Genomic DNA, 20,000 nt, shown 5'->3' on the forward strand with positions numbered 1-20,000 from the left:
TCATCATGTTTCCTCTCCTCTCTCTCTGTGTCATCATGTTTCCTCTCCTCTCCCTGTATCATCATGCTTCCTCTCCTCTCTCTCCCTGTATCATCATGTTTCCTCTCCTCTCTCTCTCTGTATCATCATGTTTCCTCCTCTCTCTCCCTGTATCATCATGTTTCCTCCTCTCTCTCCCTGTATCATCATGTTTCCTCTCCTCTCTCTCCCTGTATCATCATGTTTCCTCTCCTCTCTCCCTGTATCATCATGTTTCCTCTCCTCTCTCTCCCTGTATCATCATGTTACCTCTCTCTCTCCCTGTATCATCATGTTTCCTCTCTCTCTCCTTGTATCATCATGTTTCCTCCTCTCTCTCGCTGTATCATCATGTTTCCTCTCCTCTCTCTCCCTGTATCATCATGTTTCCTCTCTTCTCTCTCCCTTTATCATCATGTTTCCTCTCCTCTATCTCTCTGTATCATCATGTTTCCTCCTCTATCTCCCTGTATCATCATGTTTCCTCTCCTCTCTCTCCCTGTATCATCATGTTTCCTCTCCTCTCTCCCTGTATCATCATGTTTCCTCTCCTCTCTCTCCCTGTATCATCATGTTTCCTCTCTCTCTCCCTGTATCATCATGTTTCCTCTCTCTCTCCTTGTATCATCATGTTTCCTCCTCTCTCTCGCTGTATCATCATGTTTCCTCTCCTCTCTCTCCCTGTATCATCATGTTTCCTCTCTTCTCTCTCCCTTTATCATCATGTTTCCTCTCCTCTATCTCTCTGTATCATCATGTTTCCTCCTCTATCTCCCTGTATCATCATGTTTCATCTCCTCTCTCTCTCTGTATCATCATGTTTCCTCTCCTCTCTCTCCCTGTATCATCATGTTTCCTCTCCTCTCTCTCCCTGTATCATCATGTTTCCTCTCCTCTCTCTCTCTCTGTATCATCATGTTTCCTCCTCTCTCTCTCTGTATCATCATGTTTCCTCTCCTCTCTCTCTCTCTGTATCATCATGTTGCCTCTCCTCTCTCTCTGTATCATCATGTTTCCTCTCCTCTCTCTCTCTGTATCATCATGTTTCCTCTCCTCTCTCTCCCTGTATCATCATGTTTCCTCTCCTCTCTCTCTGTATCATCATGTTTCCTCTCCTCTCTCTCTCTGCATCATCATGTTTCCTCTCCTCTCTCTCTCTGTATCATCATGTTTCCTCCTCTCTCTCTGTATCATCATGTTTCCTCTCCTCTCTCTCTCTCTGTATCATCATGTTTCCTCTCCTCTCTCTCTCTGTATCATCATGTTTCCTCTCCTCTCTCTCTCTGTATCATCATGTTTCCTCTCCTCTCTCTCTCTGATCGTCATGTTTCCTCCTCTCTCTCCCTGTATCATCATGTGTTTCCTCTCATCTCTCTGTATCATCATGTTTCCTCTCCTCTCTCTCTCTGATCGTCATGTTTCCTCCTCTCTCTCCCTGTATCATCATGTGTTTCCTCTCATCTCTCTGTATCATCATATTTCCTCTCCTCTCTCTCTGTGTATCATCATGTTTCCTCTCCTCTCTCTCTGTATCATCATGTTTCCTCTCCTCTCTCTCCCTGTATCATCATGTTTCCTCTCCTCTCTCTCTCTCTGTATCATCATGTTTCCTCCTCTCTCTCCCTGTATCATCATGTTTCCTCCCCTCTCTCTCTGTATCATCATGTTTCCTCTACTCTCTCTGTATCATCATGTTTCCTCCTCTCTCTCCCTGTATCATCATGTTTCCTCTCCTCTGTCTCTGTATCATCATGTTTCCTCTCCTCTCTCTCTCTGTATCATCATGTTTCCTCTCCTCTCTCCCTGTATCATCATGTTTCCTCTCTCTCTCCCTGTATCATCATGTTTCCTCTCTCTCTCCTTGTATCATCATGTTTCCTCCTCTCTCTCGCTGTATCATCATGTTTCCTCTCCTCTCTCTCCCTGTATCATCATGTTTCCTCTCTTCTCTCTCCCTTTATCATCATGTTTCCTCTCCTCTATCTCTCTGTATCATCATGTTTCCTCTCCTCTCTCTCTCTGTATCATCATGTTTCCTCTCCTCTCTCTCTCTGATCATCATGTTTCCTCCTCTCTCTCCCTGTATCATCATGTGTTTCCTCTCATCTCTCTGTATCATCATGTTTCCTCTCCTCTCTCTCTGTGTATCATCATGTTTCTTCTTCTCTCTCTCTGTATCATCATGTTTCCTCTCCTCTCTCTCCCCGTATCATCATGTTTCCTCTCCTCTCTCTCCCTGTATCATCATGTTTCCTCTCCTCTCTCTCTCTGTGTATCATCATGTTTCCTCCTCTCTCTCCCTGTATCATCATGTTTCCTCCCCTCTCTCTCTGTATCATCATGTTTCCTCTACTCTCTCTGTATCATCATGTTTTCTCCTCTCTCTCCCTGTATCATCATGTTTCCTCTCCTCTCTCTCTGTATCATCATGTTTCCTCTCCTCTCTCTCTCTGTATCATCATGTTTCCTCCTCTCTCTCCCTGTATCATCATGTTTCCTCTCCTCTCTCTCTGTATCATCATGTTTCCTCTCCTCTCTCTCTCTTTATCATCATGTTTCCTCCTCTCTCTCCCTGTATCATCATGTTTCCTCTCCTCTCTCTCTGTATCATCATGTTTCCTCTCCTCTCTCTCTCTGTATCATCATGTTTCCTCTCCTCTCTCTCTCTGATCATCATGTTTCCTCCTCTCTCTCCCTGTATCATCATGTGTTTCCTCTCATCTCTCTGTATCATCATGGTTCCTCTCCTCTCTCTCTGTGTATCATCATGTTTCTTCTCCTCTCTCTCTGTATCATCATGTTTCCTCTCCTCTCTCTCCCTGTATCATCATGTTTCCTCTCCTCTCTCTCTCTGTATCATCATGTTTCCTCTCCTCTCTCTCTCTGTATCATCATGTTTCCTCTCCTCTCTCTCTCTGATCGTCATGTTTCCTCCTCTCTCTCCCTGTATCATCATGTGTTTCCTCTCATCTCTCTGTATCATCATGTTTCCTCTCCTCTCTCTCTGTGTATCATCATGATTCCTCTCCTCTCTCTCTGTATCATCATGTTTCCTCTCCTCTCTCTCCCTGTATCATCATGTTTCCTCTCCTCTCTCTCTCTCTGTATCATCATGTTTCCTCCTCTCTCTCCCTGTATCATCATGTTTCCTCCCCTCTCTCTCTGTATCATCATGTTTCCTCTACTCTCTCTGTATCATCATGTTTCCTCCTCTCTCTCCCTGTATCATCATGTTTCCTCTCCTCTGTCTCTGTATCATCATGTTTCCTCTCCTCTCTCTCTCTGTATCATCATGTTACCTCTCCTCTCTCCCTGTATCATCATGTTTCCTCTCCTCTCTCTCCCTGTATCATCATGTTTCCTCTCTCTCTCCCTGTATCATCATGTTTCCTCTCTCTCTCCTTGTATCATCATGTTTCCTCCTCTCTCTCGCTGTATCATCATGTTTCCTCTCCTCTCTCTCCCTGTATCATCATGTTTCCTCTCTTCTCTCTCCCTTTATCATCATGTTTCCTCTCCTCTATCTCTCTGTATCATCATGTTTCCTCCTCTATCTCCCTGTATCATCATGTTTCATCTCCTCTCTCTCTCTGTATCATAATGTTTCCTCTCCTCTCTCTCCCTGTATCATCATGTTTCCTCTCCTCTCTCTCCCTGTATCATCATGTTTCCTCTCCTCTCTCTCTCTCTGTATCATCATGTTTCCTCCTCTCTCTCTGTATCATCATGTTTCCTCTCCTCTCTCTCCCTGTATCATCATGTTTCCTCCTCTCTCTCCCTGTATCATCATGTTTCCTCTCCTCTCTCTCTGTATCATCATGTTTCCTCTCCTCTCTCTCTCTGCATCATCATGTTTCCTCTCCTCTCTCTCCCTGTATCATCATGTTTCCTCTCCTCTCTCTCTCTGTATCATCATGTTGCCTCTCCTCTCTCTCTGTATCATCATGTTTACTCTCCTCTCTCTCTCTGTATCATCATGTTTCCTCTCCTCTCTCTCCCTGTATCATCATGTTTCCTCTCCTCTCTCTCTGTATCATCATGTTTCCTCTCCTCTCTCTCTCTGCATCATCATGTTTCCTCTCCTCTCTCTCTCTGTATCATCATGTTTCCTCCTCTCTCTCTGTATCATATGTTTCCTCTCCTCTCTCTCTCTCTGTATCATCATGTTTCCTCTCCTCTCTCTCTCTCTGTATCATCATGTTTCCTCCTCTCTCTCCCTGTATCATCATGCTTCCTCTCCTCTCTTTCTCTGTATCATCATGTTTCCTCTCCTCTCTCTCCCTGTATCATCATGTTTCCTCTCCTCTCTCTCTCTGTATCATCATGTTTCCTCTCCTCTCTCTCCCTGTATCATCATGTTTCCTCTCCTCTCTCTCTCTGTATCATCATGTTTCCTCTCCTCTCTCTCTCTGTATCATCATGTTTCCTCTCCTCTCTCTCTCTGATCATCATGTTTCCTCCTCTCTCTCCCTGTATCATCATGTGTTTCCTCTCATCTCTCTGTATCATCATGTTTCCTCTCCTCTCTCTCTGTGTATCATCATGTTTCTTCTCCTCTCTCTCTGTATCATCATGTTTCCTCTCCTCTCTCTCCCCGTATCATCATGTTTCCTCTCCTCTCTCTCCCTGTATCATCATGTTTCCTCTCCTCTCTCTCTCTCTGTATCATCATGTTTCCTCCTCTCTCTCCCTGTATCATCATGTTTCCTCCCCTCTCTCTCTGTATCATCATGTTTCCTCTACTCTCTCTGTATCATCATGTTTTCTCCTCTCTCTCCCTGTATCATCATGTTTCCTCTCCTCTCTCTCTGTATCATCATGTTTCCTCTCCTCTCTCTCTCTGTATCATCATGTTTCCTCTCCTCTCTCTCTCTGTATCATCATGTTTCCTCCTCTCTCTCCCTGTATCATCATGTTTCCTCTCCTCTCTCTCTGTATCATCATGTTTCCTCTCCTCTCTCTCTCTTTATCATCATGTTTCCTCCTCTCTCTCCCTGTATCATCATGTTTCCTCTCCTCTCTCTCTGTATCATCATGTTTCCTCTCCTCTCTCTCCCTGTATCATCATGTTTCCTCTCCTCTCTCTCTGTATCATCATGTTTCCTCCTCTCTCTCTGTATCATCATGTTTCCTCTCCTCTCTCTCCCTGTATCATCATGTTTCCTCTCCTCTCTCTCTGTATCATCATGTTTCCTCTCCTCTCTCTCTGTATCATCATGTTTCCTCTCCTCTCTCTCCCTGTATCATCATGTGTTTCATCTCTCTCTCTGTGTCATCATGTGTTTCCTCTCCTCTCTCTGTATCATCATGTTTCCTCTCCTCTCTCTCCCTGTATCATCATGTTTCCTCTCCTCTCTCTCTCTGTATCATCATGTTTCCTCCTCTCTCTCCCTGTATCATCATGTTTCCTCTCTCTCTGTATCATCATGTTTCCTCTCTTCTCTCTCCCTGTATCATCATGTTTCCTCCTCTCTCTGTATCATCATGTTTCCTCCTCTCTCTGTATCATCATGTTTCCTCTCTTCTCTCTCTCTGTATCATCATGTTTCCTCCTCTCTCTCCCTGTATCATCATGTGTTTCCTCTCCTCTCTCTCCCTGTATCATCATGTTTCCTCTCCTCTCTCTCTCTGTATCATCATGTTTCCTCCTCTCTCTCCCTGTATCATCATTTTTCCTCTCTCTCCCTGTATCATCATGTTTCCTCTCCTCTCTCTCTCTGTCATCATGTTTCCTCTCCTCTCCCTGTATCACCATGTTTCCTCCTCTCTCTCTCTGTATCATCATGTTTCCTCTCCTCTCTCTCTCCCTGTATCATCATGTTTCCTCCTCTCTCTCCCTGAATCATCATGTTTCCTCTCCTCTCTCTCCCCGTATCATCATGTTTCCTCTCCTCTCTCTGTATCATCATGTTTCCTCTCCTCTCTCTCTGTATCATCATGTTTCCTCTCCTCCCTCTCTATGTATCATCATGTTTCCTCTCCTCTCTCTCGCTGTATCATCATGTTTCCTCCTCTCACTCCCTGTATCATCATGTTTCCTCCTCTCACTCTCTGTATCATCATGTTTCCTCTCTCTCTCCCTGTATCATCATGTTTCCTCCTCTCTCTCTCTGTATCATCATGTTTCCTCTCCTCTATCTCCCTGTATCATCATGTTTCCTCCTCCCTCTCCCTGTATCATCATGTTTCCTCTCCTCTCTCTCTGTATCATCATGTTTCCTCTCCTCTCTCTCTCTGTATCATCATGTTTCCTCCTCTCTCTCCCTGTATCATCATGTTTCCTCTCCTCTCTCTGTATCATAATGTTTCCTCTCCTCTCTCTCTGTATCATCATGTTTCCTCTCCTCTCTCTCCCTGTATCATCATGTTTCCTCTCCTCTCTCTCTCTGTATCATCATGTTTCCTCTCCTCTCTCTCCCTGTATCATCATGTTTCCTCTGTTCTCTCTCCCTGTATCATCATGTTTCCTCTCCTCTCTCTCTCTGTATCATCATGTTTCCTCCTCTCTCTCCCTGTATCATCATGTTTCCTCTCCTCTCTCTGTATCATAATGTTTCCTCTCCTCTCTCTCTGTATCATCATGTTTCCTCCTCTCTCTCCCTGTATCATCATGTTTCCTCTCCTCTCTCTCTCTGTATCATCATGTTTCCTCTCCTCTCTCTCCCTGTATCATCATGTTTCCTCTCCTCTCTCTCCCTGTAACATCATGTTTCCTCTCCTCTCTCTCTCTGTATCATCATGTTTCCTCCTCTCTCTCTCTGTATCATCGTGTTTCCTCTCTCTCTGTATCATCATGTGTCCTCCTCTCTCTCTATGTATCATCATATTTCCTTTCCTCTCTCACTGTATCATCATGTTTCCTCTCCTCTCTCTCTCTGTCATCATGTTTCCTCTCCTCTCTCTCTCTGTATCATCATGTTTCCTCTCCTCTCTCTGTATCTTCCTCTACTTCTCATGCTTCCTCTCCTCTCTCCCTGTATCATCATGTTTCCTCTCCTCTCTCTCTCTGTCATCGTGTTCCTCTCCTCTCTCTGTATCATCATGTTTCCTCTCCTCTCTCTGTATCATCATGTTTCCTCTCCTCTCCCTGTATCATCATGTTTCCTCTCCTCTCTCTGTGTCATCATGTTTCCTCCTCTCTCTCCCTGTATCATCATGTTTCCTCTCCTCTCTCTCTCTGTATCATCATGTTTCCTCTCCTCTCTCTCTGTATCATCATGTTTCCTCACCTCTCTCTCTGTATCATCATGTTTCCTCCTCTCACTCCCTCTATCATCATGTTTCCTCTCCTCTCTCTCTCTCTGTATCATCATGGTTCCTCTCCTCTCTCTCTGTATCATCATGTTTCCTCCTCTCACTCCCTGTATCATCATGTTTCCTCCTCTCACTCCCTGTATCATCATGTTTCCTCTCCTCTCTCTCTCTCTGTATCATCATGTTTCCTCTCCTCTCTCTCTGTATCATCATGTTTCCTCTCCTCTCTCTCTCTGTATCATCATGTTTCCTCTCCTCTCTCTCTGTATCATCATGTTTCCTCCTCTCTCTCCCTGTATCATCATGTTTCCTCTCTCTCTCTATGTATCATCATGTTTCCTCTCCTCTCTCTCCCTGTATCATCATGTTTCCTCTCCTCTCTCTCCCTGTATCATCATGTTTCCTCCTCTCTCTCCCTGTATCATCATGTTTCATCTCCTCTCTCTGTATCATCATGTTTCCTCTCCTCTCTCTCTGTGTCATCATGTTTCCTCTCCTCTCCTCTCTCCTTGTATCATCATGTTTCCTCTCCTCTCTCTCTCTGTATCATCATGTTTCCTCTCCTCTCCCTGTATCATCATGTTTCCTCTCCTCTCTCTCTCTGTATCATCATGTTTCCTCTCCTCCCTCTCTCTGTATCATCATGTTTCCTCTCCTCTCTCTCTCTGTATCATCATGTTTCCTCTCCTCTCTCTCTCTGTATCATCATGTTTCCTCCTCTCTCTCCCTGTATTATCATGTTTCCTCCTCTCACTCCCTGTATCATCATGTTTCCTCTCCTCTCTCTCTCTGTATCATCATGTTTCCTCTCCTCTCACTCCCTGTATCATCATGTTTCCACCTCTCTCTCCCTGTATCATCATGTTTCCTCTCCTCTCTCTCTGTATCATCATGTTTCATCTCCTCTCTCTCTCTGTATCATCATGTTTCCTCCTCTCTCTCCCTGTATCATCATGTTTCCTCTCCTCTCTCTCTCTGTCATCATGTTTCCTCTCCTCTCCCTGTATCATCATTTTTCCTCCTCTTTCTCCCTGTATCATCATATTTCCTCTCTCTCTCTCTGTATCATCATGTTTCCTCTCCACTCTCTCCCCGTATCATCATGTTTCCTCTCCACTCTCTCCCCGTATCATCATGTTTCCTCTCCACTCTCTCCCCGTATCATCATGTTTCCTCTCTCTCTCTCTGTATCATCATGTTTCCTCTCCTCTCTCTCTCTGTTTCATCATGTTTCCTCTCCACTCTCTCCCCGTATCATCATGTTTCCTCCTCTCTCTCCCTGTATCATCATGTTTCCTCTCCTATCTCTCCCTGTATCATCATGTTTCCTCTCCTCTCTCTCCCTGTATCATCATGTTTCCTCTCCTCTCTCTCCCTGTATCATCATGTTTCCTCTCCTCTCTCTCCCTATATCATCATGTTTCCTCTCCTCTCTCTCTGTATCATCATGTTTCCTCTCCTCTCTCTCTCTGTATCATCATGTTTCCTCTCCTCTCTCTCTCTGTATCATCATGTTTCCTCCTCCCACTCCCTGTATCATCATGTTTCCTCTCCTCTCTCTCTCTGTATCATCATGTTTCCTCTCCTCTCTCTCTCTGTATCATCATGTTTCCTCTCCTCTCCCTGTATCATCATGTTTCCTCTCCTCTCTCTCTGTATCATCATGTTTCCTCTCCTCTCTCTCCCTGTATCATCATGTTTCCTGTCCCCTCTCTCCCTGTATCATCATGTTTCCTCTCCTCTCTCTTCCTGTATCATCATGTTTCCTCTCCTCTCTCTCCCTTTATCATCATGTTTCCTCTCAAATCTCCCTGTATCATCATGTTTCCTCTCCTCTCTCCCTTTATCATCATGTTTCCTCTCCTCTCTCTATCTGTCATCATGTTTCCTCTCCTCTCTCTCTCTGTATCATCATATTACCTCTCGTCTCTCTCTGTATCATCATGTTTCCTCCTCTCTCCCTGTATCATCATGTTTCATCTCCTCTCTCTCCCTGTATCATGTTTCCTCTCCTCTCTCTCTCTGTATCATCATGTTTCCTCTCCTCTCTCCCTGTATCATCATGTTTCCTCTCCTCTCTCTCTCTGTATCATCATGTTTCCTCCCCTCTCTCTCCCTTTATCATCATGTTTCCTCTCCTCTCTCTCTCTGTATCATCATGTTCCCTCCTCTCTCCCTGTATCATCATGTTTCCTCTCCTCTCTCCCTGTATCATCATGTTTCCTCTCCTCTCTCTCTCTGTATCATCATGTTTCCTCCCCTTTCTCTCTATGTATCATCATGTTTCCTCTCTCTCTCTGTATCATCATGTTACCTCTCCTCTCTCTCTCTGTGTCATCATGTTTCCTCCCCTCTCTCTCTCTGTGTCATCATGTTTCCTCTCCTCTCTCTCTCTGTATCATCATGTTTCCTCTCCTCTCTCCCTGTATCATCATGTTTCCTCTCCTCTCTCTCTCTCTGTATCATCATGTTTCCTCCTCTCTCTCTCTGTATCATCATGTTTCCTCTCCTCTCTCTCTCTGTATCATCATGTTTCCTCTCCTCTCTTTCTGTATCATCATGTTTCCTCTCCTCTCTACCTGTATCATCATGTTTCCTCTCCTCTCTCTCTCTGTATCATCATGTTTCCTCTCATCTCTCTCTCTGTATCATCATGTTTCCTCTCCTCTCTCTCTCTGTATCGTCATGTTTCCTCTCCTCTCTCTATCTGTCATCATGTTTCCTCTCCTCTCTCTCTCTGTATCATCATATTACCTCTCGTCTCTCTCTGTATCATCATGTTTCCTCCTCTCTCCCTGTATCATCATGTTTCATCTCCTCTCTCTCCCTGTATCATGTTTCCTCTCCTCTCTCTCTCTGTATCATCATGTTTCATCTCCTCTCTCTCTCTGTATCATCATGTTTCCTCTCCTCCTCTCTCCCTGTATCATCATGTTTCATCTCCTCTCTCTCCCTGTATCATGTTTCCTCTCCTCTCTCTCCCTGTATCATCATGTTTCCTCTCCTCTCTCTCTGTATCATCATGTTTCCTCCCCTCTCTCTCCCTTTATCATCATGTTTCCTCTCCTCTCTCTCTCTGTATCATCATGTTCCCTCCTCTCTCCCTGTATCATCATGTTTCCTCTCCTCTCTCTCTCTGTATCATCATGTTTCCTCTCCTCTCTCCCTGTATCATCATGTTTCCTCTCCTCTCTCTCTCTGAATCATCATGTTTCCTCCCCTTTCTCTCTATGTATCATCATGTTTCCTCTCTCTCTCTGTATCATCATGTTTCCTCTCCTCTCTTTCTCTGTATCATCATGTTTCCTCTCCTCTCTCCCTGTATCATCATGTTTCCTCTCCTCTCTCTCTCTGTGTCATCATGTTTCCTCTCCTCTCTCTCTCTGTATCATCATGTTTCCTCTCCTCTCTCCCTGTATCATCATGTTTCCTCTCCTCTCTCTCTCTGTATCATCATGTTTCCTCCTCTCTCTCTCTGTATCATCATGTTTCCTCTCCTCTCTCTCTCTGTATCATCATGTTTCCTCTCATCTCTCTCTCTGTATCATCATGTTTCCTCTCCTCTCTCTCTGTATCATCATGTTTCCTCTCCTCTCTCTCTCTGTATCATCATGTTTCCTCTCCTCTCTCTCTCTGTGTCATCATGTTTCCTCTCCTCTCTCCCTGTATCATCATGTTTCCTCTCCTCTCTCTCTCTGAATCATCATGTTTCCTCTCCTCTCTCTCTCTGTATCATCATGTTTCCTTTCCTCTCCTCTCTCCCTGTATCATCATGTTTCCTCTCCTCTCTCTCTCTGTATCATCATGTTTCCTCTCCTCTCTCCCTGTATCATCATGTTTCCTCTCCTCTCTCTCTCTGTATCATCATGTTCCCTCTCCTCTCTCTCCCTGTATCATCATGTTTCCTCCTCTCTCTCTCTGTATCATCATGTTTCCTCCTCTCTCTTCCTGTATCATCATGGTTCCTCTCCTCTCTCTTCCTGTATCATCATGTTTCCTCTCCTTTCTCTCTCTGTATCATCATGTTTCCTCTCCTCTCTCCCTGTATCATCATGTTTCCTCTCCTCTCTCTCCCTGTATCATCATGCTTCCTCTCCTCTCTCTCCCTGTCATCATGTTTCCTCTCCTCTCTCTCTGTATCATCATGTTTTTCATCTCCTCTCTCTCTTCCTGTATCATCATGTTTTTCATCTCCTCTCTCTCTTCCTGTATCATCATGTTTTTCATCTCCTCTCTCTCTCTGTATCATCATGTTTCCTCCTCTCTCTCCCTGTGTCATCATGTTTCCTCCTCTCACTCCCTGTATCATCATGTTTCCTCTCCTCTCTCTCTTTGTATCATCATGCTTCCTCTCCTCTCTCTCCCTGTATCACCATGCTTCCTCTCCTCTCTCTCCCTGTATCATCATGTTTCCTCTCCTCTCTCTCCCTGTCATCATGTTTCCTCTCCTCTCTCTCTGTATCATCATGTTTCCTCTCCTCTCCCTGTATCATCATGTTTCCTCTCCTCTCTCCCTGTCATCATGTTTCCTCTCCTCTCTCTCCCTGTATCATCATGTTTCCTCTCCTCTCTCTCTCTCTGTATCATCATGTTTCCTCCCCTCTCTCTCCCTTTATCATCATGTTTCCTCTCCTCTCTCTCTCTCTGTATCATCATGTTTCCTCCCCTCTCTCTCCCTTTATCATCATGTTTCCTCTCCTCTCTCTCTCTGTATCATCATGTTTCTTCTCCTCTCTCCCTGTATCATCATGTTTCCTCTCCTCTCTCTTTCTGTATCATCATGTTTCCTCCCCTCTCTCTCCCTTTATCATCATGTTTCCTCTCCTCTCTCTCTCTGTATCATCATATAGCCTCCTCTCTCCCTGTATCATCATGTTTCCTCTCCTCTCTCTCTCTGTATCATCATGTTTCCTCTCCTCTCTCCCTGTATCATCATGTTTCCTCTCCTCTCTCTCTCTGTATCATCTGCCGCCCGTGGTGACTCCTTGCTGTCCCCAGTCCGCCTGGCCTTGCTGCTATTCCAGTTTCAGCTGTTCTGCCTGCGGTTATGGAACCGCCACCTGTCCCAGACCTGTTGTTTTTCAACTCTTAATGATCAGCTATGAAAAGCCAACTGAAAATTATTCATGATTATTATTTGACCATGCTTGTCACTTATGAACATTTTTGAACATCTTGGCATAGTTCTGTTATAATCTCCACCCGGCACAGCCAGAAGAGGACTGGCCACCCCTCATAGCCTGGTTCCTCTCTAGGTTTCTTCCTAGGTTTTGGCCTTTCTAGGGAGTTTTTCCTAGCCACCGTGCTTCTACACCTGCATTCTAGCTGTTTGGGGTTTTAGGCTGGGTTTCTGTACAGCACTTCGAGATATTATCTGATGTACGAAGGGCTATATAAAATAAAATTGATTGATTGATTGATCATGTTTCCTCCCCTTTCTCTCTATGTATCATCATGTTTCCTCTCTCTCTCTGTATCATCATGTTTCCTCTCCTCTCTCTCTCTGTGTCATCATGTTTCCTCCCCTCTCTCTCTCTGTGTCATCATGTTTCCTCTCCTCTTTCTGTCTGTATCATCATGTTTCCTCTCTTCTCTCTCTCTGTATCATCATGTTTCCTCCTCTCTCTCTCTGTATCATCATGTTTCCTCTCCTCTCTCTCTCTGTATCATCATGTTTCCTCTCCTCTCTCTCTGTATCATCATGTTTATTCTCCTCTCTACCTGTATCATCATGTTTCCTCTCCTCTCTCTCTCTGTATCATCATGTTTCCTCTCATCTCTCTCTCTGTATCATCATGTTTCCTCTCCTCTCTCCCTGTATCATCATGTTTCCTCTCCTCTCTCTCTCTGTATCATCATGTTTCCTCTCCTCTCTCTCTGTATCATCATGTTTCCTCTCCTCTCTCTCTCTGTATCATCATGTTTCGTCTCCTCTCTCTCTCTGTGTCATCATGTTTCCTCTCCTCTCTCCCTGTATCATCATGTTTCCTCTCCTCTCTCTCTCTGTATCATCATGTTTCCTCTCCTCTCTCTCTGTATCATCATGTTTCCTCTCCTCTCTCCCTGTATCATCATGTTTCCTCTCCTCTCTCTCCCTGTATCATCATGTTTCCTCTCCTCTCTCTCTCTGTATCATCATGTTTCCTCTCCTCTCTCTCTCTGTATCATCATGTTTCCTCTCCTCTCCTCTCTCCCTGTATCATCATGTTTCCTCTCCTCTCTCTCTCTGTATCATCATGTTTCCTCTCCTCTCTCTCTGTATCATCATGTTTCCTCTCCTCTCTCCCTGTATCATCATGTTTCCTCTCCTCTCTCTCTCTGTATCATCATGTTTCCTCTCCTCTCTCTCTCTGTATCATCATGTTTCCTCTCCTCTCTCTCTCTGTATCATCATGTTTCCTCTCCTCTCCTCTCTCCCAGTATCATCATGTTTCCTCTCCTCTCTCTCTCTCTATATCATCATGTTCCCTCTCCTCTCTCTCCCTGTATCATCATGTTTCCTCCTCTCTCTCTCTGTATCATCATGTTTCCTCCTCTCTCTTCCTGTATCATCATGGTTCCTCTCCTCTCTATCTTCCTGTATCATCATGGTTCCTCTCCTCTCTCTCTCTGTGTCATCATGTTTCCTCTCCTCTCTCTCCCTGTATCATCATGTTTCCTGCTCTCTCTCCCTGTGTCATCATGTTTCCTCCTCTCACTCCCTGTATCATCATGTTTCCTCTCCTCTCTCTCTCTGTATCATCATGCTTCCTCTCCTCTCTCTCCCTGTATCATCATGCTTCCTCTCCTCTCTTTCCCTGTATCATCATGCTTCCTCTCCTCTCTCTCCCTGTATCATCATGTTTCCTCTCCTCTCTCTCCCTGTATCATCATGTTTCCACTCCTCTCTCTTCCTGTATCATCATGTTTCCTCTCCTTTCTCTCTCTGTATCATCATGTTTCCTCTCCTCTCTCCCTGTATCATCATGTTTCCTCTCCTCTCTCTCCCTGTATCATCATGCTTCCTCTCCTCTCTCTTCCTGTATCATCATGTTTTTCATCTCCTCTCTCTCTTCCTGTATCATCATGTTTTTCATCTCCTCTCTCTCTCTGTATCATCATGTTTCCTCCTCTCTCTCCCTGTGTCATCATGTTTCCTCCTCTCACTCCCTGTATCATCATGTTTCCTCTCCTCTCTCTCTTTGTATCATCATGCTTCCTCTCCTCTCTCTCCCTGTATCACCATGCTTCCTCTCCTCTCTCTCCCTGTATCATCATGTTTCCTCTCCTCTCTCTCCCTGTCATCATGTTTCCTCTCCTCTCTCTCTGTATCATCATGTTTCCTCTCCTCTCCCTGTATCATCATGTTTCCTCTCCTCTCTCCCTGTCATCATGTTTCCTCTCCTCTCTCTCCCTGTATCATCATGTTTCCTCTCCTCTCTCTCTATGTATCATCATGTTTCCTCTCCTCTCTCTCCCTGTATCCTCATGTTTCCTCTCCTCTCTCTGTCATCATGTTTCCTCTCCTCTCTCCCTGTATCATCATGTTTCCTCTCCTCTCTCTGTCATCATGTTTCCTCTCCTCTCTCCCTGTATCATCATGTTTCCTCTGCTCTCTCTCCCTGTATCACAGCTCCGTGTGGGGGGAACCTGACGGGCCCCACTGGGCTGATCCTGTCCCCAGAGTACCCCGAGCCGTACCCCCACGGGCGGGAGTGTGACTGGACCGTCTCTGTCACCCCTGACTACGTCATCGCACTCAATTTCAACCAGTGAGCGAGACACTACTTACATCTAATTACATTCTAACTTTGTCAAACATTGATGCCATTGGGAGACTTCAAGTAGAAGTTTGGATTCTCCCTCGTAGAGAACATGCATGGACAGTGTCAATGTCAATGTTAACTAATCTCAACATGTCTGTTCTATTAGCACACACGTTATGCCCTGGTCAGTTCATATGGTCTAGAATATTATTTACCCACGTTATGCCCTGGTCAGTTCATATGGTCTAGAATACTCCTTACCCACGTTATGCCCCGGTCAGTTCATATGGTCTAGAATACTCCTTACCCACGTTATTCCCTGGTCATTTCATATGGTCTAGAATACTCCTTACCCACGTTATGCCCTGGTCAGTTCATATGGTCTAGAATACTCCTTACCCACGTTATGCCCTGGTCAGTTCATATGGTCTAGAATACTCCTTACCCACGTTATTCCCTGGTCAGTTCATATGGTCTAGAATACTCCTTACCCACGTTATTCCCCGGTAATGTAACCTATTCTCTCCTCCTCTTGTGTTATTCAGATTCAGTCTGGAGCCCAGCTATGACTTCCTCCACATCTATGACGGCCCTGACTCCCTCCACCCTCTGTTGGGGAGTTTCTACGGGTCTGACGTCCCCGACCGCATCGAGAGCAGTTCCAACACTCTCTTCCTCGCCTTCCGCAGCGACGCGTCGCTCAGCAGCAACGGCTTCATCCTGCAGTACACAGGTAGGTCGCCCGCCCCATAGTGGTGGGAGGAGTAAAGTGCGGATCTGTTTTTGTTATTTTTTGTATTAGTGGTACATTTGGGGATGATTTAGTTTCTGTTTGTTACTTTACTTATTTGGGTTTGTCTGTCCTTAAAATCATATTATCATCAGTTTGTGTATTAGCTAGCTAAGATAAAAAGAAATGCATCGTGGCTTTTGGATCACGTGTGATTTACCATTGTTGTTAGTTTTATTCATTAGTCATTCATTTGAGTCTCTCTGACTGCTAGTTTGTGCCTTGTATGTGTGATGCTCTGAGGATGTAAAAAAAACAGTGATTCTTTCCATTTCAACCTCCTCTTCCCCCCCCCCTCCCCCCCCTCCCCCCCACGTACCGACCTTGTACATTGTGTTCCTTTCAACTTCCACCAGTTTCCAGTTCAAAGTGCGTTGGATTAGCTGTGTCAAAACGTCTTCGGAGAAGAAACGCTGCTTTAATGTGTTGTCTTGATCACCCACTCAATGGACCGTGCTCTGGCTGGGCTTCATTATCCACCCCTAGCTTTTCTAGCAGCGAACCAGAGAATAATTATCAACACTATATATATGTATAGAAATATGAGAGAGAGAGAGAGAGAGAGAGAGAGAGAGAGAGAGAGAGAGAGAGAGAGAGAGAGAGAGAGAGAGAGAGAGAGAGAGAGAGAGAGAGAGAGAGAGAGAGAGAGGGACAGAGAGAGAGGGACAGAGAGAGAGGGAAAGAGAGAGAGGGACAGAGAGAGAGGGACAGAGAGAGAGGGAAAGAGAGAGAGGGAGAGAGAGAGAGAGAGAGAGCTCTGTTTGATCATTGCCACGCTAAAGGCTTCTCATACATTTTAGCAAACGGCCGTTTGATGTCACACTCTCCTGTGTCTCGCTGCGTTGACCGACGACGACGGTACAGTACACACTGTTTATACAGGATCCCAGACAGGATTATACAGGACACACTGTTTATACAGGATCCCAGAAAGGATTATACAGGACACACTGTTTATACAGGATCCCAGACAGGATTATACAGGACACACTGTTTACACAGGATCCCAGACAGGATTATACAGGACACACTGTTTATACAGGATCCCAGACAGGATTATACAGGACACACTGTTTATACAGGATCCCAGACAGGATTATACAGGACACACTGTTTACACAGGATCCCAGACAGGATTATACAGGACACACTGTTTATACAGGATCCCAGACAGGATTATACAGGACACACTGTTTATACAGGATCCCAGACAGGATTATACAGGACACACTGTTTATACAGGATCACAGACAGGATTATACAGGACACACTGTTTATACAGGATCCCAGACAGGATTATACAGGACACACTGTTTATACAGGATCACAGACAGGATTATACAGGACACACTGTTTATACAGGATCCCAGACAGGATTATACAGTACACACTGTTTATACAGGATCCCAGACAGGATTATACAGGACACACTGTTTATACAGGATCACAGACAGGATTATACAGGACACACTGTTTATACAGGATCACAGACAGGATTATACAGTACACACTGTTTATACAGGATCACAGACTATCATAGTCATTCAAGATCACAGGCTCCTCTGTGTGTGTGTGTGTTTGTGTGTAGCAGTTGGTTGACAGGTCTGGTAACTGATTTGTGTGTGTGTGTGTGTGTGTGTGTGTGTGTGTGTGTGTGTGTGTGTGTGTGTGTGTGTGTGTGTGTGTGTGTGTGTGTTGTTTGTGTGTGTTGTTTGTGTGTGTTGTGTGTGTGTGTTGTGTGTTGTGTGTGTGTGTGTGTGGTTGTTTGTGTGTGTTGTGTGTTGTGTGTGTGTGTGTGTGGTTGTTTGTGTGTGTTGTGTGTTGTGTGTGTGTGTGTTGTTTGTGTGTGTGTGTGTGTGTGTGTTGTGTGTTGTGTGTGTGTGTTGTGTGTTGTGTGTTGTCTGTGTGTGGTTGTTTCTCAGAGAGCTGGGATCTGGTTGTGGTGAGGATCTGTCATCAGGAATAGAGGATTAAACATCATTGGACATTAAAGGGGCAACATACGTTGGGCTTTAATTTAAAGACCCGGGCTTATAGTCTAGAGATCTCTGCATCAATGAGGCCTATTGTGTTAGAGTAGTTTGGGGTAGTCAGAGTCTGTAAGACAGGGAGTAGCCTGTAAACTCTGTTTGGGGTAGTCAGTCTGTAAGACAGGGAGTAGCCTGTAAACTCTGTTTGGGGTAGTCAGTCTGTAAGACAGGGAGTAGCCTGTAAACTCTGTTTGGGGTAGTCAGTCTGTAAGACAGGGAGTAGCCTGTAAACTCTGTTTGGGGTAGTCAGTCTGTAAGACAGGGAGTAGCCTGTAAACTCTGTTTGGGGTAGTCAGTCTGAAAGACAGGGAGTAGCCTGTAAACTCTGTTTGGGGTAGTCAGTCTGTAAGACAGGGAGTAGCCTGTAAACTCTGTTTGGGGTAGTCAGAGTCTGTAAGACAGGGAGTAGCCTGTAAACTCTGTTTGGGGTAGTCAGAGTCTGTAAGACAGGGAGTAGCCTGTAAACTCTGTTTGGGGTAGTCAGAGTCTGTAAGACAGGGAGTAGCCTGTAAACTCTGTTTGGGGTAGTCAGTCTGAAAGACAGGGAGTAGCCTGTAAACTCTGTTTGGGGTAGTCAGAGTCTGTAAGACAGGGAGTAGCCTGTAAACTCTCTTTGGGGTAGTCAGAGTCTGTAAGACAGGGAGTAGCCTGTAAACTCTGTTTGGGGTAGTCAGAGTCTGTAAGACAGGGAGTAGCCTGTAAACTCTGTTTGGGGTAGTCAGTCTGAAAGACAGGGAGCAGCCTGTAAACTCTGTTTGGGGTAGTCAGAGTCTGTAAGACAGGGAGTAGCCTGTAAACTCTGTTTGGGGTAGTCAGTCTGAAAGACAGGGAGTAGCCTGTAAACTCTGTTTGGAGTAGTCAGTCTGTAAGACAGGGAGTAGCCTGTAAACTCTGTTTGGGGTAGTCAGTCTGTAAGACAGGGAGTAGCCTGTAAACTCTGTTTGGGGTAGTCAGAGTCTGAAAGACAGGGAGTAGCCTGTAAACTCTGTTTGGGTTAGTCAGAGTCTGTAAGACAGGGAGTAGCCTGTAAACTCTGTTTGGGATAGTCAGAGTCTGTAAGACAGGGAGTAGCCTGTAAACTCTGTTTGGGGTAGTCAGAGTCTGTAAGACAGGGAGTAGCCTGTAAACTCTGTTTGGGGTAGTCAGAGTCTGTAAGACAGGGAGTAGCCTGTAAACTCTGTTTGGGGTAGTCAGTCTGTAAGACAGGGAGTGGACCTGTAAACTCTGTTTGGGGTAGTCAGAGTCTGTAAGACAGGGAGTAGCCTGTAAACTCTGTTTGGGGTAGTCAGTCTGTAAGACAGGGAGTAGCCTGTAAACTCTGTTTGGGGTAGTCAGTCTGTAAGACAGGGAGTAGCCTGTAAACTCTGTTTGGGGTAGTCAGTCTGAAAGACAGGGAGTAGCCTGTAAGCTCTGTTTGGGGTAGTCAGAGTCTGTAAACTCTGTTTGGGGTAGTCAGTCTGTAAGACAGGGAGTAGCCTGTAAACTCTGTTTGGGGTAGTCAGAGTCTGAAAGACAGGGAGTAGCCTGTAAACTCTGTTTGGGGTAGTCAGAGTCTGTAAGACAGGGAGCTTTGAATGTATTACTGAATTTCACTAAACACGTTGCGGTTGAATAAGGAACACCATCTTGGGTAATATGGGTACTTTACATTTTGGAATGGCAGATCGTAAAAGTCAGAGAGGATAAGAAAAGAGAGGAGAGGATAGGAGAGGAAACTAGAGGAGAAGATAGGAGAGGAAACTAGAGGATAGGATAGGACAGGATAGGAGAGTACGGCCCGTTAGCAACAGGTCTCAACAACTTAGTCTTTGAATTGACTTTGCGGTTACTGTTAAAGAGTGCAGGGTCAAATTTGATCGGTCATTCTGTGGTCATTATTTGTACAAATTGTAACATGGCATTTTCATTGTGCTTTCTCAAGGTGAGGCCGTTAGATCTACATTCAACTAGAACATTAATCTTGTGTTTATTTAAGTCTGATGTTTGACGTTGAAGATTAATGGAGTAGCTTTTGTTCCTATGTTTATAATCTATGTTTTTAGATCTGTGGTCCACGGCTCTAGCTAGGAGCTTTGTACAGTCTGCTACACACACACACACACACACACACACACACACACACACACACACACACACACACACACACACACACACACACACACA

At 45.0% G+C, this 20,000-nt stretch overlaps 1 protein-coding gene across 1 annotated transcript in view; it reads left to right on the plus strand.

The window, feature by feature from the left end:
- The window catches only part of LOC129830508 (CUB and sushi domain-containing protein 2-like), a gene marked incomplete at its 5' end in the record, with an annotated part of 366,155 nt that overhangs the window by 343,797 nt on the left and 2,358 nt on the right, over positions 1–20,000 (plus strand). Inside the window, 2 exons of the mRNA XM_055893082.1 lie at positions 14,885–15,023; positions 15,563–15,750. Of these exons, the coding sequence (XP_055749057.1) occupies positions 14,885–15,023; positions 15,563–15,750 (327 nt within the window). The remainder of the gene's footprint in view (positions 1–14,884; positions 15,024–15,562; positions 15,751–20,000) is intronic.

This window comes from Salvelinus fontinalis, chromosome 32 (genome assembly GCF_029448725.1).
Source record: "Salvelinus fontinalis isolate EN_2023a chromosome 32, ASM2944872v1, whole genome shotgun sequence".
In the NCBI taxonomy this organism is placed as follows: domain Eukaryota; kingdom Metazoa; phylum Chordata; class Actinopteri; order Salmoniformes; family Salmonidae; genus Salvelinus; species Salvelinus fontinalis.